General features: G+C 35.3%; 2 protein-coding genes across 4 annotated transcripts in view; one reads left to right on the top strand and one right to left on the bottom strand.

Moving 5' to 3' along the window:
• Positions 1–23464, top strand: part of LOC117327917 (serine/threonine-protein kinase 40-like) — a 26362-nt gene extending 2898 nt beyond the window's left edge. For 2 of the 3 annotated variants that reach the window (XM_033885160.1, XM_033885161.1), the window contains 9 exons: positions 12340–12549; positions 14724–15020; positions 15353–15438; positions 15894–16028; positions 16332–16568; positions 16757–16925; positions 17275–17419; positions 17827–17946; positions 18509–23464. In XM_033885160.1, coding sequence (XP_033741051.1) covers positions 14846–15020; positions 15353–15438; positions 15894–16028; positions 16332–16568; positions 16757–16925; positions 17275–17419; positions 17827–17946; positions 18509–18827 — 1386 coding nt within the window. In that variant the 5' untranslated portion in view covers positions 12340–12549; positions 14724–14845 and the 3' untranslated portion in view covers positions 18828–23464. Of the gene's footprint in view, positions 1–12339; positions 12550–12745; positions 12806–14723; positions 15021–15352; positions 15439–15893; positions 16029–16331; positions 16569–16756; positions 16926–17274; positions 17420–17826; positions 17947–18508 lie in introns of those variants that run through there. The other variant, XM_033885162.1, reaches the window with a different exon arrangement.
• LOC117327920 (39S ribosomal protein L19, mitochondrial-like) lies at positions 2237–12689 on the bottom strand. The gene is made up of 6 exons (XM_033885165.1): positions 12587–12689; positions 10130–10280; positions 8555–8682; positions 3471–3605; positions 2901–3088; positions 2237–2535 (listed from the first exon to the last, which is right to left on the bottom strand). Exons 1-6 carry the CDS (start codon positions 12636–12638, stop codon positions 2305–2307), a joined length of 885 nt encoding a protein of 294 aa, XP_033741056.1. The 5' UTR covers positions 12639–12689; the 3' UTR covers positions 2237–2304.

Here is a 23464-nt window from a genome sequence, read left to right as displayed (position 1 = left end):
CTAACAACTTCTATAGGACAGGTGTCAACAACGATGTCTAACAACTTATATAGGACAGGTGTCAACAACGATGTCTAACAACTTCTATAGGACAGGTGTCAACAAAGATGTCTAACAACTTCTATAGGACAGGTGGCCACAACGATGTCTAACAACTTCTATAGGACAGGTGTCAACAACGATGTCTAACAACTTATATAGGACAGGTGTCAACAACGATGTCTTACAACTTCTATAGGACAGGTGTCAACAACGATGTCTAACAACTTCTATAGGACAGGTGTCAACAACGATGTCTAACAACTTCTATAGGACAGGTGTCAACAACGATGTCTAACAACTTCCATAGGACAGGTGTCAACAACGATGTCTAACAACTTATATAGGACAGGTGTCAACAACGATGTCTAACAACTTCTATAGGACAGGTGTCAACAAAGATGTCTAACAACTTCTATAGGACAGGTGGCCACAACGATGTCTAACAACTTCTATAGGACAGGTGTCAACAACGATGTCTAACAACTTCTATAGGACGGGTGGCCACAACGATGTCTAACAACTTCTATAGGACAGGTGTCAACAACGATGTCTTACAACTTCTATAGGACAGGTGTCAACAACGATGTCTTACAACTTCTATAGGACGGGTGGCCACAACGATGTCTTACAACTTCTATAGGACGGGTGGCCACAACGATGTCTAACAACTTCTATAGGACAGGTGGCCACAACGATGTCTAACAACTTCTATAGAACGGGTGGCCAAAACGATGTCTAACAACTTCTATAGGACAGGTGGCCACAACGATGTCTAACAACTTCTATAGGACAGGTGGCCACAACGATGTCTAACAACTTCTACAGGACAGGTGTTAACATCTTATAAAGGAATGGTGGCCACAAAGATGTCCTTACAATTTATTGAGGGATGTCCTCATATTTATAAAGGAAAGATGGCCACAAAAATGTCCTCCTTACTTAAAAAGGACTACACAAAGATGTTTTTCGATCGTATAGAGGATTGATGGCCACAAAGAGGTCCTCACAATTTATTGATGGATAGTGGCCACAAAGAGGTCCTCACAATTTATTGATGGGTGGTGACCACAAATATATCCTAACAATTTATTGATGGGTGGTGGCCACAAATATATCCTCACAATGTATTGATGGGTGGGGGCCACAAATATATCCTCACAGTTTATTGATGGGTGGTGGCCACAAATATATCCGCACAATTTATTGATGGGTGGTGGCCACAAAGAGGTCCTCACAATTTATTGATGGGTGGTGGCCACAAAGAGGTCCTCACAATTTATTGATGGGTGGTGGCCACAAATATATCCTCACAATTTATTGATGGGTGGTGGCCACAAAGGGGTCCTCACAATTTATTGATGGGTGGTGGCCACAAATATATCCTCACAATTTATTGATGGGTGGTGGCCACAAAGAGGTCCTCACAATTTATTGATGGGTGGTGGCCACAAAGAGGTCCTCACAATTTATTGATGGGTGGTGGCCACAAAGAGGTCCTCACAATTTATTGATGGGTGGTGGCCACAAATATATCCTCACAATTTATTGATGGGTTGTGGCCACAAATATATCCTCACAATTTATTGTTGGGTGGTGGCCACAAAGATGTCCCATCTTAATGAGGAATGATGGCCACAACGTTGTTGTCGAAAGTTATTGAGAAATGACGGCAATAAAGATGTCCTCACAAAGTATTGAGGAATGGCGGTCACAAAGATGTCCTAACTTATTGAGAAATGGTAGACAACAAAAACTTCCTTGCAATTTAATGAGGAATGATGGCCACGAAGTGTCCTTGCAATTTATTGAGGAATTATGGCAACAAAAGTGTCCTTGCAATTTATTGAGGAATGATGGCTACAAAGATGTTCTAACTTATAGAGGAATGGTGGATAGAAAGTTTCCTCGCAAATTAGTGAGGAACAATGGCCACAAAAATGTCCTCACGATTAATTGAGGAATTAGGGCGACAAAGATGTCCTAACTTAATGACAAATGATGGCATATGATGTCAGATATTCAATGTTCTTTTTTCAACCACCATGACAGCTCACTATGTAGATAATATGAAGTTTTACATTTGCACATATGGGCATTGTTTTTAGCAAATATTGAACAATTCACATACATATCCAGGCTATTAACTGCCCTCTCCTGATGAATATCAAAAATACAAAAAAAAACCATCAGAAAATGAATTTTATAATTATGTATTTACAGATTTCAAACATGATATGATCACATATAACACTCTCACACACTTTACTCCTCCATTGTATTACTTTCGTACATTTCTCTACTGATTGATTCTTTTTCTTCTTTGTTTATTGTTGTCCTATATTTTTTCATTAAATCATATTTGTTCAGTTTACGTGGAGCTTGTGATGCATCAAACTTCTTCTGTTGCTTTGCAGTTAAATTAACAGTAAATTCTGCTCCTTCCAAGTCCTGCCGTTCCCATCTTTCAAGCCAAGGCTTGGGGTTTAATGGTACCTGTAACAGAAAGTGACTGTTTAAGGCTCTAAAAAAATTAAGAAATCTCAACCTACTTGCATATTCAACACATTTGATCCAATGACCTTAAAGGTTTGTTACGTTCACCTGCAAGCAACATAACAAATATGAACTTATTATGACCATGAATATCAAAACCAGGGAGCCATATATGTTTTTTAAACAAACAGAGATCTCTCCGCCCCTGCAATTAAGCTACAATCCAAATTTCTTAATCCTGGACATGATAGTTCTTCAGGTAATAACAGTTACAGGTTCAATTACATGTTGTGGGACAGTAGAACAGGAAAAACAGTGGCCAGGGCTACAGCGACTGAAACAGTACTAAGGCGTCACAAATTTACCTTTATGTCATTGATTGGTACAGGTTGGCCTCTGGCAATTAAGGTTGCCTTCAGATCAAATGGAACTGTGCTGTATTCATGTGGGGCGTTTCTAAGGTAACGCAGGTGTTCGTCTGCCCGCTTTTCCAGTTTTAACACCTCTATTTTTTGTATAGTAGGATTATAAAGGTGGTATGAAATCTCAACACCTGTAATAAAAGATTGCCATAGATATGAAAGAATAAAATACTGTAATATTTCTTTCCTGTCATTGACTTCTTGCCAATGACAATGGTGTCTTGAATATTTTTCCTTACAACCTGTGTTCATTATTCCTCTCCTTTATGATAATATTGGGCATATATTATTACAAAGTGCCTTTTATCTAATAAATTTCATAAATATTTCATAGTTAATATTCTTGACATTAAGAATCAAAATTCAATGGATCATGTTTTGTGTATTGTAGGTTAGATAAAATATTATCTTATCAAAAAGCCTTTATGAGATGTATTATAAATTATATACTACTATGTACATGCATCATAGTTTATATTATCTAATACAGTAACTACCAATCCTTGTCATTACCTTGGTTGTCGATGACATTCCTCAAAGTAAATTTATGCCACATTCCATGTCCCTCACGTTCAATACATATCCCAACAAATCTGTTGGTCTTGTCCGGAGCAAAATGATCTGCAGCAGTCACTGCTAGTATACTACCTGTAAAAATGGACCAGAAAATGCACCAGTCAGAGTCACTTTTTAGATTCAATTCTAGTCTAAAGACTAGAATGAGAAAAAAACCCACTATTTTTCAGATTGAACGCTGTAGTTTTTGCACCAATTAGTTGAGTGTGGAAGGCAGAAATGAGATCACAGGCTATTTGTAAAGAAGAAATGTAATGATAATGAATTTGACCTTTGACATTGACACCTTGACAATACAGAGATTTTCCTCCAGTTGAATTTGGGGCCAAATAATGGCCCTATTCCCCTCCGAAAATTTAGCGTAAATTCCCAATTTGCTGGTTACAAATTCCCATTTGTTGTCATTTTTTAAATGTTTAAAAAGTAAATAAAAGTCAATGTGCATATCAATGCAAAAAAATAATTTATAGACTACCTGGTATATAGCTATAATACAAATGTTTCATGTTTTCATTCCATACTGTAGAACAGAACTCAAATCAAATGGGCAGTCAACAGTATACTTAGTTGTAAAATAAATGAACAGAAATCTACAAAATATTTTTTTTTTTTAATTTTCAACCCCTTCTCCCAATTTTAAGTTATACCTCATATAATTTCCCAATCCAATGGATCCCTACCAGAAAACTAGGAAAAGTCCAGCCATATAACAATAGCTTAATTGTGATCAATCAAGAATGAATTCTCACAAGTTTCATGAGGATTCCTTCAGTTCTTTGAGTAAAAATAACAAAATGCCTTAAACTTACATGGTCCAATAAGACACTATAAACATGTTTTTTTTAACCTGTTGTATGATTTTCCCACAAACACAGCTACATGTAAAAGCTATTTTAAGGGGGATAACTCTCAACACAAATCATGGTGTTTGGTTTTGTTCATACAGTTGTCGACATCAATGATATGCTGATATACACTCCTACTAAAGAAATAATTAGGTAACTGTTGAAAAACTAGATACCATTTTTTGGTTTTGTATTGTTTAATTTCTACTAAAAGTTATGGTAAATTAAGAATGAAATCACAGAGTGTGTTATGAGTAGGAAATAATTGTCATTTAGCGTAATCATTTAAAGGAAACATGTTAAAGAGTCCCAATTTTCACATTTTAGAAGAAAATACTTTTGTTACAGAAGGTAATTCAAACCAACGTTTTTACACATTAGTTTGTAGTCCAATTTCATCAGATTTGAACCACTTCCCATCTGTGGTATGTACTTGAACAAGTCTTGTTGTAGCTATATCTCAACTACACAACATATCTTTCTGAAATCACAGATTTATATAATGGTCATAGTTAGGTATGTTTAATTTTGAGAAATTTTGAGATTTTCAGAAGAACACAATGGTTCGAATTTGCAACCAACATATAATACATACAATGTATGTATTGGGTGTTAGAATTTGCAATTTATAGTCAAATGTTTTCAACGCATATAAAAATAAATTTTCTTACCAACATGAAACTCTGGCAAATGTATGTGTGCCCTGCGTTTCAACATATCCTTTCTCTCCAAAGCATCTCTCAAATTATCTCTGTACGACTCGGGAGAACGGTTTGGGAGAAACTCGGGATACACTGACCTGTAATGGTAGCAAACTCTCACACTAATACACAGATTAATTCACGAGATTTTATATGGTAATCATAACAAACAATATTCTGTAACACTGTTATTTGGTTATCAATATAAATCCATATTCAATAAAAAGGTTCAAGAAACATGCTAGAACCTAGAATTAAGGAAACATAATCTGTGTTTGATGAGGATTATTAGCCTAAAAACAAGAGGCCCATGGGCCTTAACGGTCACCTGATTTTTGAAATATTTCAGTAAATTTGAATGAAAGAATGAATTTCAAAACAAATAAAACAAATGATAGTCAAAAATGTGATTTCCCTATAACTATAGTAAAGTTTATCCCCTCCCATGGGGCAAACGCGAGACCCCAGGGCTAGGAAATTCACAATTATGGTAAAGCACCTTAAGACCCTTCGATCTGTGAAGAGTATTTAATTCTACCTTATTTGGGCTGTAAGAAGAAGATTTTTAAAATTTCTGTTAATTTGACCCTTTTTGGCCCAGCCCATCAGCCCCTGGGGGTCAGTCAGAGCCAACATGTACATACCATCAAACTGTCATCCCAAGCTGATATGTTAACGAAGTTAGAATGAATTCCAATAAAAATTCAACAAGTAATGGTCAAAAATGTGATTTCCCTATATAAACTATAGTAAAGTTTACCCCCTCCCCAGGGGCAAACATGAGACCCCAGGGTCATGAAATTCATAATTTTGGTAAAGCACCTTAAGATCCTTCCATCTATGTAGAGTATTTGATTCTACCATATCTAAGAGTAGAGAAGAAGATTTTTGAAATTTTTGTCAATTTGACCCTTTTTGGCCCCGCCCACCAGCCCCTGGGGGTCAACTAGGGCCAACATGTACATACCATCAAAGTGTCATCCCATGCTGATAATGTGATACAAGTTAGAATGAATTCCAATACAAATCCAACAAATAATAGTCAAAAATGTGATTTCCCTATATAAACTATAGTAAAGTTTACCCCCTCCCCAGGGGCAAACGTGAGACCCCAGGGTCATGAAATTCACAATTTTGGTAAAGAACCTTAAGATCCTTCCATCTATGAAGAGTATTTGATTAAACCATATCTAAGAGTAGAGAAGAAGATTTTTGAAATTTTTGTAAATTTTACCCTTTTTGGCCCCGCCCCGCAGGCCCCTGGGGGTCAACTAGGGCCAACATGTACATACCATCAAAGTGTCATCCCATGCTGATAATTTGATACAAGTTAGAATGAATTCCAATACAAATCCAACAAATAATAGTCAAAAATGTGATTTCCCTATATAAACTATAGTAAAGTTTACCCCCTCCCCAGGGGCAAACGTGAGACCCCAGGGTCATGAAATTCACAATTTTGGTAAAGCACCTTAAGACCATTCCATCTTTGAAGAGTGTTTGATTCTACCATATCTGAGAGTAAAGAAGAAGATTTTTGAAATTTTTGTCAATTTGACCCTTTTTTAGCCCCGCCCACCAGCCCCTGGGGGTCAAATAGGGCCAACATGTACATACCATCAAAGTGTCATCCCATGCTGATAATTTGATACAAGTTAGAATGAATTCCAATACAAATCCAACAAATAATAGTCAAAAATGTGATTTCCCTATATAAACTATAGTAACGTTTACCCCCTCCCCAGGGGCAAACATGAGACCCCAGGGTCATGAAATTCACAATTTTGGTAAAGCACCTTAAGACCCTTCCATCTATGAAGAGTATTTGATTCTACCATATCTGAGAGTAGAGAAGAAGATTTTTGAAGTTTTAGTCAATTTGACCCTTTTTGGCCCCGCCCCGCAGGCCCCTGGGGGGTGGGGACCATATAATTCACAATTTTGGTTCACCCTCAGCCATGGAAGCTTCCTGTAAAATTTCATTGAATTTAGTTCAGCGGTTTTTGAGAAGAAGTTGAAAATGTAAATTGTTTACGACGCACGACGGACGACGGACGACGCACGACAAAAGGCGATTGCAATAGGTCAACTGAGACTTCGTCTCAGGTGACCTAAAAAAACTCTTTTTCAGATTGAACGCTGTAGTTTTTGCACCAATTAGTTGAGTGTGGAAGGCAGAAATGAGATCACAGGCTATTTGTAAAGAAGAAATGTAATGATAATGAATTTGACCTTTGACATTGACACCTTGACAATACAGAGATTTTCCTCCAGTTGAATTTGGGGCCAAATAATGGCCCTATTCCCCTCCGAAAATTTAGCATAAATTCCCAATTTGCTGGTTACAAATTCCCATTCGTTGTCATTTTTTAAATGTTTAAAAAGTAAATAAAAGTCAATGTGCATATCAATGCAAAAAAATAATTTATAGACTACCTGGTATATAGCTATAATACAAATGTTTCATGTTTTCATTCCATACTGTAGAACAGAACTCGAATCAAATGGGCAGTCAACAGTATACTCAGTTGTAAAATAAATGAACAGAAATCTACAAAATATATTTTTTTTTAATTTTCAACCCCTTCTCCCAATTTTAAGTTATACCTCATATAATTTCCCAATCCAATGGATCCCTACCAGAAAACTAGGAAAAGTCCAGCCATATAACAATAGCTTAATTGTGATCAATCAAGAATGAATTCTCACAAGTTTCATGAGGATTCCTTCAGTTCTTTGAGTAAAAATAACAAAATGCCTTAAACTTACATGGTCCAATAAGACACTATAAACATGTTTTTTTAACCTGTTGTATGATTTTCCCACAAACACAGCTATATGTAAAAGCTATTTTAAGGGGGATAACTCTCAACACAAATCATGGTGTTTGGTTTTGTTCATACAGTTGTCGACATCAATGATATGCTGATATACACTCCTACTAAAGAAATAATTAGGTAACTGTTGAAAAGCTAGATACCATTTTTTGGTTTTGTATTGTTTAATTTCTACTAAAAGTTATGGTAAATTAAGAATGAAATCACAGAGTGTGTTATGAGTAGGAAATAATTGTCATTTAGTGTAATCATTTAAAGGAAACATGTTAAAGAGTCCCAATTTTCACATTTTAGAAGAAAATACTTTTGTTACAGAAGGTAATTCAAACCAACGTTTTTACACATTAGTTTGTAGTCCAATTTCATCAGATTTGAACCACTTCCCATCTGTGGTATGTACTTGAACAAGTCTTGTTGTAGCTATATCTCAACTACACAACATATCTTTCTGAAATCACAGATTTATATAATGGTCATAGTTAGGTATGTTTAATTTTGAGAAATTTTGAGATTTTCAGAAGAACACAATGGTTCGAATTTGCAACCAACATATAATACATACAATGTATGTATTGGGTGTTAGAATTTGCAATTTATAGTCAAATGTTTTCAACGCATATAAAAATAAATTTTCTTACCAACATGAAACTCTGGCAAATGTATGTGTGCCCTGCGTTTCAACATATCCTTTCTCTCCAAAGCATCTCTCAAATTATCTCTGTACGACTCGGGAGAACGGTTTGGGAGAAACTCGGGATACACTGACCTGTAATGGTAGCAAACTCTCACACTAATACACAGATTAATTCACGAGATTTTATATGGTAATCATAACAAACAATATTCTGTAACACTGTTATTTGGTTATCAATATAAATCCATATTCAATAAAAAGGTTCAAGAAACATGCTAGAACCTAGAATTAAGGAAACATAATCTGTGTTTGATGAGGATTAATTTGATAATGAATTGTTTTATTTCAATAAATTCTGATTTGATTTTACCGAAATTGTTTCGTTTATTTTCAAACATACATGACCCCTGAGGCCCTCTCCATATCTAACATTAACCTTTACAGTCCTTTCTTAATAATGAATTCTCCTCTTGTGATAACCAACTTTTATTAACATATGAAAATTTCTAAGAAGTAAACACACCATCTAATTACAGACACAACAGAAAACAAGAGGTCCGTGGGCCTTGACAGTCACAAGAGTTCAAAAATATTTCAGTTGATTTAATTGATCCTTTTTGGCCCCACCCATCAGTCCAAGGGATCAATCAGGGCCAACATGTACCTACCATTAAGCTGTCATCCCAAGCTGATAATGTTAACAAAGTTTTCCAATTCCAATAGAAATCAAACAAATGATAGTCAAAAATGTGGTTTCCCTATAAGAATTATTGTAAAGTTTACCCCTCCACAGGCGTAAAATGTGAGATCCAAGGATCATGAAATTCACAATTTTGGTAAAGCACCTTAAGACCGTTCCATCTATGAAGAGTATTTGATTTTAATATATCTAAGAGTAAAGAAGAAGATTTTTGAAGTTTTAGTCAATTTTACCCTTTTTGATCCCACCCCTTGGGCCCCTAGGGGTGGGGACCATATAATTCACATTTTTGGTTGACCTTTAGCCATAGAAGCTTCCAGCCAAATTTCATTTAATTTGGTTCAGAGGTTTTGGAGAAGAAGTCGAAAATGTAAATTGTTTACAGATGAAGGACGGACAAAAGGCGATTAGAATAGGTCACTTTGTTTCAGGTGACCTAAAAAGCAATATCTTTACAGCTGTACTGATAACTACCTATCTTCAGCTGCTGGATTGACAAAGCCAAATTTAGTGCTTCATTCTAAATTTGCCTTTGTCCAGTTGGCATTCATCAGCCCATAACTTCCAAATGAAAGCAGTTTAATGCTTATATTTACATTTGACGATTTTTAAAGACTATATCCAGGAATTTTGCTCCTACAATGAATGAACAAAGACAGAGGGGCCTTTTCAACAGCCATATTTCGTTATTGCTGATGTGACAATTATGACGTCACAATAAGAATGACATCATAATAAAGGTTTGGAAGTTATGGAAACCTATCTTTCAAGTGAGCTTGGTAAAGTTATATAACCAGATTAGTTGTGGAATGACCTACAACACATGTACATGCATGTACATGTAACATTACACTGTAGGCAACAAATTAAAAATCTTACGTAAAATCCTTTGGAACTTTAATAGCTTTATCAACTTCCTCCATTTTTAATCGATCAGATGACATTGGAGATTGTCTTTGCTTATCAATCACATGGCCTGGGACTGTGTTTGACCATCTCTTGATAACAGTCTGTGGATTTGTAGAAGTTACTGCAAAATAAAATGAAAATCATTCTGAAGACATATTACAATTGAAAACGGTATGCTCTAAAAGCCTGTATTACTCACATAATTGTTTCATGATCATGGAAAACCCTCATTTTAGTTTCAATTCATTACAAATATTTTTTTTTTTCGTCCTGAGTTCTACTTCTTAGAAGTATGCATGGCAGTGCACTTTCATTCAGTATTCTGGCACTGTAAACATGTCCTCTATGCACGAGACCTGCCCGCTGCCCCTTTGCCTCCCAGGTGGGTAATGATATTGGGAAAAAAGACAAATACAATATTCAGTTCCTTTCAACCAAAGATGAAAATCTTAAATATCAGTTCAAAAAAGTCTTTAAAATCCAAGGTTTTAACATCATTTAGTCTCCTTCAGACCAAATCCCTTGTATTAGAGAGCGCAGCTCGAACGGGCGAAGCCCGTTCGCATAGCAAACTTAATGGTAGAGATGTCTCAGGAAACCCCCCCCTTTTCCCCCAATATACTTAGAGTTCAAAAACTTTCTCAGTAACCGGAAACAGGAAGTCACGACAAGATCCAGTGTTGCGCAAGACTGTATTCAAAGTCACATTCTCGGGAGATTACAAAATATCAAGATTTTAAAAATATGCAAATGTTTGACTTCACACTAGTTAGAATTTGTTAATAAAATTTATCACGAACAAGTTCTTAATTTTTTATATTCAAAACGTAACGGTATAATTTTCAACGAAAATATTTCCGGTGTTTTACGAGTGCAGCTCCGGTCCGTTCGAGTTGCATACAAGTTTACCAAATATAGCACATAAAATAAAGAGGACTTCCGAAATTTTTTGTTGTCGTCTGCTGCTCATCTGCGAGATCTGCTGTCCCGTTAGCTGCGATAACGTAGCTCTGGACGACGGACGGACAATTTCTGACAGATGGTCGTCGTCAGAGCTACGATTCCCTCCCATTGCTCGTAATGTAGCAAAACAGTGAACCTCGAAAATGCTACAAATAGCGGATATCGTTTAACTTTGGAGTAATAGTTCGTATAATTAAACATTTCTAATACAATTTTGCAATGTATTAGCCTACCGTCTAATCTAGAAATCTTTAATTCGCATATTCTGATATCATACTGCTCAGAGTTGTCGCCGTAATCCGCCATGATACTTCTCGAAGAACTCTCGCGAGGATTCTAACCCAAATATGGAACCCGTGATCCATATATGGATGAAGCTACTACGATAAATAAATACATAATCAGAGATATTTAACCACTCTTTTGTAACTCTTGTGAAGAAAGCGAATCTTACTTTGCATAATTAAATAATTACAGAATGAATTGACCTTCCTTACCGAGATATATTACTCCGAATTTGTTTTTCTGTTGAAATCTCGCGGGAAACCTCATTAGCATCAATTTATTTTGATTTCCTTATAAGGAAATAGACCTTTACACTTGTATCAAAGATGGCGGTATGTTTGAACTGATATCTCCGTGTGTCTTGCTCGTTTTGGATTTAACTATTTATTGTCAAACATTTGAAGTAATGTGCAGGTTTGTGGCTTGAATATTGATAATAGATACCAGAATCATCAATTTACATGTGTTTTTTTCATCCGAGAAAAATTTTACCACCGCTAATACTGCCCGATGTGAATCACATCGGGGCTTGCTACACTATCGGCAATGGGAGGGACTTCATACCCTGCCGGAGAGCAGTGTAGGCAGGGTATGAATATTCGTTCTACTGTCCCGTCACCTTGTCATCGCTTAATCAGTCTATTTTAAGACTTATTCTACGATTAGTTTTTGTAGTAAGTTATGTAAATCATAATTCTTGTTGATATATACTTTATTACGAACCAGTGTATAGATCTGTTGGCAATATATTCATTTTATAACGTGGGATTTACTATTCTAGTACACTAGATTATGTGTGCTTGTTTCTCGAATTCCATGGGCACCGGGATTGCTGCGCTCTCACATAGGCCATGCCTAAAATTATATTAGTGTAATATGATCATCTATATTTTGTCAGGTTAGTTACGGGTAAATCATTTCCTTGTTTTCAGAGGAAGATGTCACAATAAACATGCGATTGATGTTTTCAAAACTGAACACCATCTCGGCTGTGTCCTCTAACGATTTCCAAGTCGACAACTCTGATTTCGTCCTCAACTCAAGACAACTTCAATCACAGTAAATTGAAGATAAAAAAAGTCTGACCATTAATCTCATCAATTTTGGAGGAAATGCTGTAATGAAGAAAAGGTAATGAACAGGTGGGTAATAAAGTGCATATGGACCACTATATATTACATTGTAAACGTTTGGCGAAGTGACAGCACGTTCTTCTCCCCACAGTAGCCATTTTCTTTTTTTCATCTGTGTCCCCGAAATGTTTTATATCCTGAACAATACAAAGTGATTCTGCGATGTTTGAATTATGACGTCGGTTTTTGTACTAAGTGCGTGTATTGTCATCATTAGTTAAAGCACTCTATTGATAATGCTGACTTCCTGTTTATGATGGAGAAGGTAAGACAAAAAGAGAGTGTCTAAAAATCTTACAAAAAGAACTGAATTGTTTGATTAGCCTATTGCACAGAAAAGAAACTTGGGTTATTTTAAATTAAATTTATACACAGATGAATACGGAAAAAATTGAGATGAGGTTGCAAAATGTGACAAGTGATTATTCACGTGTGACAAAATATTTCCATAACCTAGCTTAGTTGGTATATTACGTCCTTGGATTTTAGAGGATGCACTGGACTCAAACACGACCTCTCTTTGCAGTGGAAACCATTTCTGAACTCAGACATATTGGAGTACATGAAGTCATAAAGTCCTTTTTTGAAAATAACCGGACAAAATGGATTTTTGTATTCACATATATAGACATAGTGTAAAAGTAAAGAGTATAAGGTCACCTTACTAGCTTAGGCTAGCGTGAATTTCCCTATCCTACTACAATAGTTGTATGGTATTTAACTTCATTTACAAATTAAAGCCACATACTGTCAAACAACCTAAAATTCTAGTTGCACACATGTATTAATGGCAATCCAAGATGCTCATTCACGCTCTCCTAACATTAAAATGACCACTGGCCTGGACGCTTGACCGGGGAGTCCTTGAGACATCAGTGTAAAAAAATAACTTGCCGCATCTATATTTATCGGGAGATTTGTCACGGAGCTGAAAACTGCACATAAACTACACACATGGCTGTTGTTTACATATCGAGCATATGTGAACTTTGCTAAAATAATGCTTTCATTTTAACTTATAAACAGAATATTCGCGTCATAACTGAACAAAATAAACAAACATAGTTTACATTTAAATGCTTAATTCTAAAATTTAGCAATAACATTTTAGATCGGCGAAGTTGACACGTTAAAAAGCTAACCAGCAATCCAATAGACGTCTGGCAAAATCAGAAATCAAGTCTATTCCCACCACATTTTCTTCTCTCGCTCAGTTCCAACAAATCATTTACTTTCCTAAGGAAATACTCAGGTTTTGCCAATTCCACTTACTTTTGCATCTTTTTTTTGGCATAATCTGTGCGTTTTCGCATGTCCACGCTTTCTGCATTCCACCATTTTGTATGGAGTGTAAAACCTGCCATTGCATTGTGGGACTTGGTCTGGCAGCCACAGTTATTATTTTTGGGAATTCCCCGTATACTTTCATAAATACACATTTTCTTTCAGTTTCTGATTCACGATAATCTGTTAGGTATGTATCAAGTCCAAAAACTGTAAAAAGCTCAAAATGTAAACATTGATATGTGTTTCTTCGGGGGTATGTGGCTTTAAAATTTCAGAAAGATGTTGTCCATTTTATACACAAATTAAACTATACCCCTATTCATTATTGCCATTGATAATAATCAAACCCTTTGTCAGAAAAATGCTGGCGAAAACATTCTAAAAATAGATTCACTTATCTGTGCAGAGTATGGTTTATATATGAATTTTTAACAAATAAGACAACACATATTTGAAATTGCTGTTTACAAATATTAATTGATAGCATGCATGTCTTGATCCATTCTTGTGAATATACTATTTTTTGTGGTTACTGAAAAACATTTTATGACTTACACCAATGTGTCTGAGTTAAGAAGATCTTCATCATCTTCAGTGATAGGAGGGCATGTTGGTGTTCCTATGTATCCTTGCAAATTAAAGGATGTTTCCCATCTAGTAAGTTTGTATCTCTTTGATCCATCACTGATATTCTATTCTGTTTGAATGATACCTCATCAGCATCTCACTCTACAGACACATCTCACAAATATATACTTACTACTAAAAGGAAATTCCCACCAGTCTGAGGTAGTAATGCAATGGGATTTCTTGTATCACAGACTGAAATAAGTCTGTGCTTGTATACTGGATAATTTATGTTTCTTGTATTTCTTATTTCCTCTTTTCTATTTTAGGGCTTGGGAAGTACAACATATGTAAAATGGCTGTGAGACATCCTGAGGTAATGACCAGGAGATGGAGACGTTTTGGGGGAATCTGTCTCTGATGTGATGAGCATGAGCTGAATCAAAGAAAAATGAAGCGGTCTTTTGCATTTTCATCTTTGTCCCAACAGCAGCAGGCTAGTGGGTCTAGCAAGTTGCCAAGAATAGAAGGACAACAAAGGTCTGACCGAGGACCTTCAAGCAGTAAACAAAAGGGGCCATTCCCATCTAGTGGGGAAACGAAAAGAGCAGGACCTTACTTACTTGGTACATAGTCTACATGCTGTTAATATTAATAGATTCCAAATTAACATACTGTTAGCATAAATAGATAACAAATTAATAGTTTAGTTTCTTTTCTTCTTTAAAAATATTCTTATTTCCAAATACATATTTTTTCTCACTGCAGCAGAGAAACTTTTCATGCTTAATAAATACAGTACTATATATATATTGAAAGTGCTCAGTTAATTAATGCAAAGAATCATGTCCTTAGAAATTTATACTTGAATTATTGTTTATATATATAAAACATACTTTGTTTGCAAGTCATGTGATAATCTGATCAGTGAGTATTTCCTGTCAATATTAATTTGTAGGGCCAAGACTGCAGGCATCACCTGTGAAAAGTATTGTGCAATGTTTGGCTAGAAAAGAAGGCACTGATGACTTTTATACGTTGAAGGTAAGTCCTCATCATTTGCAAATAATCTCTCTTAATACTGAATATTGGTGTTTATACTGGTACTTAAATATGCATTATTAGTTTTATTACAAATAAAAAATGTGTTTGCGTACATTAAGAAATAAAAATAGCATAATTGAAACATCATACAGCTGAATAGTAATGCAGTATTTTGGTTTAATGCTTGACCATAACCTCAGACCCCAAAATTCTGTCATGTTTCCTGTTATCATGTTATCACAGACTCAGTTTGGCAAACTAGATCTAGACTAACAAACAAGGAACAATAAAAATCCCACACTGCATCAGGCTATGATCCGTTGACCACTTGCTGGGTTGTATGAAGGCATGTTTAGGCTTCAGCCTGTTGTCTGATTGGATTTACTAAAAAGTATTTATTAATAAAATGCCTGTAAAATCAAATCAATCTGTATTTGATGCTGGTTTATTGACAGATGCTCACCCTTGAAAACCCAAACAAGGAGAGCCAGGATGACAGGCAGGGTAAGATGCTTCTACACACTGAGTACTCTTTGCTGTCACTATTGAGACATCAAGATGGGGTAGTCCATCATCACGGACTCTTCAAAGTAAGTGTTGTTTTGTTGTTGTGCACCTGTGTTTAAAGTGTGCATGTGCAATACAATACATGTACATAGGATTTAATGAAGAAAATACTGAAAACATTGTTTTGAAAAATGATTAAATCAGTAAGCTAAGCAGTTTTGATTGGTACAATTTTTGACACATGTTCATGAATTTGAAATTTGTACATGTATGCACAACATCTATAGTTGAAATCATAGGCATAAAAAAATGATAGAGACATGTTTTATGGTTATGTAAGAACTGTTTGTGTGTGTGTACTTAAAAACTATAGACGTTGATTTCAGGATGAGGCTTGGGAGGAGAGGGAGGTTCTGGATCCATCTGGGCGTATTCAGTATACTGGTCAAAGGAAACAACGACTATGTCTGGTCCTGGACTGCCTCATCCCTCATGACTTCAGCAATAAAAATGCAGACCTCATTAACCTTCAGCATTATGTGATTAAGGAGAAGAAATTGACAGAGAAAGAAGCCATTGTTATTTTCTATGATATTGTTAGGGTTGTAGAGAGTCTACACAAGGTACACAATATGTCCGATTATACCAGAGAATTGAACTTTAATGTCTCTTGTATTATGTATCAAATGCATTTTCTTTATCTGCCATTCAAGTACAAATGAGGAATCTATGTCATATTTACTATCATGTGTGTTGTAAAGAATTCAAAAATAATATCATACATTTGAACATTTTTCTTTTCGTTTTTCAGAAAAATATTGTACATCGTGACTTAAAACTTGGAAATATGGTTTTAAACAAAAGAACGCGACGGATAATCATTACAAATTTCTGTCTTGGGAAACACTTGGTATCTGAAAATGACTTGCTGAAAGATCAGAGAGGCAGTCCAGCATATATAAGTCCCGATGTTCTCAGTGGTAAGAAGTGGCATAACTCAAGGTCACACATTCTACATCAGTCCAGATGTGTCAATGTCAAATAATCTCAAGGTCACACATTCTACATCAGTCCAGATGTGTCAATGTCAAATAATCTCAAGGTCACACATTCTACATCAGTCAAGATGAGTCAATGTCAAATAATCTCAAGGTCACACATTCTACTTCAGTCAAGATGTTTCAATGTCACATAGAAATGTGTACATATGTCACACAGTGAAAATATTAATCAGTAAAATGAATTTTCTATATTGTTAATGTTATTGCACCTAGGCTTTGCTTCTTGGCTTTGATCTGGAGCTGAATACTTTATTTTATTGACTTGTAGGCAAGCCTTACCTTGGCAAGCCCAGTGATATGTGGGCCCTTGGAGTTGTCCTCTTTACCATGCTGTATGGCCAATTCCCTTTCTACGACAGTGTTCCCAATGAGCTGTTCAGGAAGATCAAATCAGCAGAGTACACTATACCAGAGTAAGATAGCAGTCATATTTTCAAAGTATCAGTATACACAGTCTTCATAGCTGGTAACAGTGTCTGCAAATTTCATAAGAAATATTTCATTAAAATCTGATAGAATAACAGCCGGATATTTTACACTGTGTAGTAATATGAATTTTATTTTCCTTGTCGAATATTTGTGTTTGTGTATCAATAAACCTTCATTGGATATATCCACATACATAAGACTGTATTCCTCACTGACTATAAACATGACATCTGTTGTAGTGTAGCTCTTACACACTGATGAGAGAGTATTAAGTGTAGGTTACTTGGATTTAGATGGTACATACATATGAACAAAAAACTTCTTAGAAATTAATATATTCATGATCTAAGAAAAAAAGGTTTGTAAAATGTTGTTTTTTCTTTGTTGACAGTGATGGACGCGTATCTCAGGATACAATTATAGTTATCAGAAACCTGATGGTGCTCACCCCTGAAACTAGAATGACTGCTACCCAAGTAATGTCAGCTCTCCAGTCTGTTATATCCAAATGGTGAGGAAACATTTGTGTATATCCTCTTGAGTCATGCTGTACAGTACTTCTAAGTTTTTGTGCTGCTGGTACTTAATCTTTAAGAAATATGGTGCGTTTCAACCAAATCGTACTAAGTTAAAACACTTTTACCTTCTAAGATCATTGTCTATAGGGAGTATGGTACACCTTTAGTTCTTAAGATCATTGTCAATAAAGAGTATGGTAGGTTTTAGTGAAAGCATGGTACATGATAAGTAGTGGCTTTAGCTCTTTATAGATACTATGGTTAACATTTCTAGGAACTGTCCACTCTAGCTAGTGATTGATTTCTACCTGGAATTAATATTTCTACATTAAGATGTACAGGTGGACAGTGGCTCGTTGACCTTTCGCCTCTTGGCAAACTTAATTTGGAAGAGATTAATTCAAGGATTTTAAGGAATTAATTTACATAGATGACCTTTATTATTGATATTGGCAATACTAAGAATTTCTGTAAGTTTCATCACGAAAAGTTTATCAGATTGAGAATGTGAAAAGTAATCCGTGAAATTGAACCAAAATCTGACATTGTTTCCAGGCGTGCCATGTCGAGTATGTCCGGACAGATACAGGTGGTCCCTGATATTGACACCTGTCCAGTCACGGAAGAAGATAGTAGCTCGTCAAGTGCAGGACCCTCATCAGCAACATCTCAAGCCAGTGAACTAGAGCAAAGACTAAACCACATACACTCAGCTCACCAAGAGTCTTCAAAACCCCCTCCTAAGGCTCCTCTCAGTAGACGACGCACTCCAAACACACATCCCCCTATACGCAGGCTTAATACAGATGCCCAGCCACTGACACACGCTGAGGCCATGTCTCATCACCAGCTCCTGTCACAGCACACAACCTGACGAAGGTGTATCCCCTACCCCACAACTGTGTGCTATAAATGTTATCTGTCTACCTACATGATATCTTCATGTTTTATGGCAGAGGAAATAATCTAAATAGCTTGTGAATTTTGTTGTGTTTGTGCTAATATACTTTTACAAATGTGCTTTAGAAAGCAGTGTGATATAATCATTGTTCAGAAACTTGTATACTTGTACAAAGACCATGCAAAGCTATCATTCAAAAACTGATATACTTGTATAAATATAATGTAAAAGTTTAATTAACTGTGATGAAGGGGACATGTACTGTTCCCTCTGTTTTTTTATTTATATTATGTGGATGATGTGTGAAGTTTCAGTAGTGGATGTACGACCCATTAATAGATAAACCACCTCTACAGTGCTGATCTAGTAACTGGAAAAGTGCTGAAATTTCTCGCTGTGAGAGTGATCTCATACCAATATCTGTTAGTTATTTGACATCAACATTGATTTATTGTATTATAATGAATTATTTTTGCTTGTTTTATATTAACAAATCAATTTGTTGATCCAGGCTTTAATGATCAGCTGGTTTGTTTACTTTATCGTTGAAGCTAGTGTAAATGAACAACCAATGTTTCTTGTTAATTAGTTCTTGAAGGGTAGCATCAGATAAGGTTATTTTCCATTCTGTTTTAGGTCACCTGATTCATATAGAGAACACTTTACTTGTTACATGTCAGAATTGTAACTTGTTATGAAGCATGTACGAACATTGTTTTCTGCTGTTATAACTAAATCACTGAGCATAATGTGATAATTTGTGTGTTAATGTTGAATCATGATAAATATAAATTATGCCTGAAGCTGTCATAATTATTAACAAAACCATTTGTATAATAGAGAGCGTAGAAAGGTCTGATCCTATTTACAGCATTTTGCTTTGGTCTCACTTCCCCGTGTCAACATTTAATATTATATTTCCTTTCTAGTGTAAAAGTGAAAAGAAAATAATCTATCCAGTCTAAAATATATATCATCAATTAGTTTTCTATTCAATCGTAGCACGGTAAAGATATGGGTTATTGTCACACTTCTGTATGTGCATCAGAAGGGTGCTAAGAAATGTGGTACCTGCTTCATTTAAAAGGTTGTGATTTTTATTCATATTCAAACAAAACCATATTTAGCTAGACTCTCCAGTGGCCAGTAAAGTGTTTATCTCTTGTTGTTGATTAAATGTCATCTGAAAATTCATTATTTAATATCACATCCTTTTTATTCATATCTGCGATATGATGGCTTCTTACTTTGTACAACCATAATCCACAACACTCGTTCCTTAATTGGCATGCTTGGTTTCTTGTGCTGAAATCATTATATTAAATAGTAATGATTTTGTTATAAATTTAGAAAACACTTTAATAATGACTAAACTTTTTTTATATTCAATACATGATACACATGTAACTTCAGGACTTTTTTTAATTAGATAAGTCAATACTTTATTTTTTATGCCTGCCAACAGATATAAGAATTACATACTCCATGATAATACTGTTGATGAGACGTAAACAATGCCAAACAAAACTGGAAATTATGAGATTAAAGCTTGTTAAATACAGTTGCATGGTATTTTCAATAAGACATCAGTGTTGACAATTTTCTAATTTTATTTTACTTTTTGATGTCCACAGGGACTTTGCACAAATTCCCAATCCCATGGTCTGTATACATATTTTAAAAATGAATACTATATACAATGTATAAAAAAATTATAATTTCAATAAATTTGTCTGGTTCACTGTGCAGATGAGTAACTACCATAATATATGTGGACTGTGTGGTTGTGGATTTGTGCCTTATGTATCTGTGTATATGTTGCTGGTTAGATTTAGTGAAATAAGTATACTTTAGAATCACCATCGAGATAGGGCAATTAATTTATTTCTAGGGCAGATACTTTAGGTCACCAGATATCAAGTCTCAAGTGACCTATTTTAATTGCCTTTTGTTCGTCTTTATGTGTTGTCTCGTCGTAAACAATTCACATTTTCGACTTCTTCCCACAAACCCCTGCACCAACTTCGATGAAATTTTGCAAAAACCTTCCATAGCTAAAGGGAAAAAAATGTTTTAAATTATATGGTCCTCTTCCATGGGGGCGAGGCAGAAAGGGGTTCAATTGACTAAAATTTCATGGATCTTCTCAAGATCCAAATAAGATGCATCAAATACTCTTCATAGATGGAAGGGTCTTTCCCAAAATTGTGAATTTCATAACCCGGGGGTCTCCCATTTCCCCCTGGTGAGAGAGTTGACTTTATTGCAGTTTATATAAGGAAATCACATTTTTTGAGCATCAATTGTTGGATTGCCATTGGAAGTAACACCGGTAATTAAAACTTGGTTAGAATTATCAGCATGGAATGAAAGTTTGTAACATAACATACCGACCCTGATTGATGCCCAGGGACTGGTGGGTCAGGTCGAAATGAGATAAATTGAAAGAATACATATACAAGAACTGAGGTGACTGTTAGCCCATGGGCCTCTTGTTAAACTTGTATCAAAACTTTGTTGTATGGTAATGAATGGTGATAACATTTGTCTGTGTTCTGTTCAAACTTTGTATATTTTACATAAATTATTAACCTAGATATGTGCAATAGTATATTCCTAGCGTTGGTGTTCTGAACTTTGGATTTATCAAGCTGCACAATGAACCAATGAATGAATGTTGACATCTTGCAATATACATCACCTATCACAGAGATTGGCCTCAAGGTCAAAGGTCAAATGATCACAAAATTTTCCAATAATTTCTAGTTCAGGTCATAACTTTTAAACTGTTAAAGATATCAAACTGAAAGTTGCTGTATATCTTTATCATCCACTGATGAAATGCATTGTTTTATCATTGAATAATTGTGACCTTGATCTAAAGGTTAAAAGTAAAATAAGTTATATTTTGGGAAAAACCTAGTCTACTTATACTTTTGAAGAAATCTTAATGATAGTTGCTGTATACCTTTATGACTCACAGACAATGTGCAGTACTCCGTCATTGTGACAAATACCTTGAATGAAGGGAGGGCTTTTAGTACAGGTTCTTCTGAACTAAATTCTTGTTGATGTTGTCCTAATACAATCTTGTCAGGGATAGAACTTTTGAATTGTTTGAAGATATTTTGATGAAACTTAAAAAGCATGCATCACCTACACAGTTTGCAGCGTTCTATAATCTGGTCATTGCAATCTTTATTTTCAGGTCAAAGGTCCGCTGAGTGCAAACATATTCAGTGCTTACCTGGTAATAAATAAACATAATCTCTAGTTAATGTTGTAGTTCTCCTATTGTTCCATTTATTGAAAATTAACCTCACATTTGAAGAACAAATATTAAATATAAAAAGCCTACCATTTAATTTTCATATTGACCAGTAGAGTAATTGGAGAACTCAGTTACTGCTATAGTTATAGTTATTGAGGCTATAACATCATGCCACTAATATTTTGGTCAGAGTCCTCTGCTAAATTCTGTGTAAATGTAAAATTTGTAAGAACTACATATGTACCAAGTATTCGGGTCAAAATTAATCTTAATGTTATACAAAAGTGGTAATGTAGTCACCGTGTTATTTAAACCACATTTAAATCAATTACAGCTGCCTGTTTAGGTAACATGCCTTTTTAGATCACCTGGGACGGAGTCTCAAAGATACGTCTTCTATTTTCAAATTGAACTTTATTGTGTGCTGTATCCGTCAACATTTTTAAACTTCATATAGAGGAATCACATTTTTGACCAACATATGGCGGAGGAAAAAAGGGTCAAGTCCCATGCGGGCCTCTTGTTTTGCGTTATTGCAATCCAGACCCAGGAATTTGAAAAGAGCGACAGATTTGATTCTATCATATTTATTGATATGGCATATATATTAAATAGAGAGTATGCTATGCTAAAAACTTTAAAATGTGAGTCTACTAAGCCCCTATGGATCGATCCATTAGGCTGCAATTAAGCTTTTTTTTTCTTTTTTTTTTTACATACCGTATTACAATAAAAGCTTTCATATGCCATATGTAGCTATATCAATGCCAGGAGGACATCTAATATCTATTCCTGTGATATTCCATTGGACAATATTAAGCCAGTCTTCACTATGACATGTAGATATCCTCGTGCGAGGTGTTGAATGTGCCAAACATTATATACATGTAAATGTACTTGAGAGAGGTGCAGAGCCAAATCTGGGAAAATTCTGTACAAATTACAATATTCAATATTTTAAAAATATGAGCATGCATGTTGGGTCATTTTAGTGCATGAAAATGTATCCATGTCATATCCCTAGGGTATAATACCGGTAATGTAGTTACTTAGTTGTGTGGTATAAGAGAGATCACTTACATTTCTGGGAACAGGGAAAAACATCTACCAGAAACAAAGAATATAATGCATATATGGCATGTGGCCTGAGAATTGGTGTTATGTTGATATCGCCTTCCTCTTTACTGTCTGCATTTTTTTTGTTTTGTACAGAGCAATGACTGCATGAATAACAGACTTTACTCAGTACACCACAGCCATTACCCATGTCATTTACAAACTAGTGTTGTACATTCATGTTAAACATGCGTCATATAGAATAAATTGACATGTTACTTTT

Source organism: Pecten maximus, chromosome 5 (genome assembly GCF_902652985.1).
Source record: "Pecten maximus chromosome 5, xPecMax1.1, whole genome shotgun sequence".
Classification (NCBI taxonomy): Eukaryota; Metazoa; Mollusca; class Bivalvia; order Pectinida; family Pectinidae; genus Pecten; species Pecten maximus.
The sequence above is the reverse complement of the archived record's forward strand: the minus strand, read 5'-3'. Positions and strand labels throughout refer to the sequence as shown.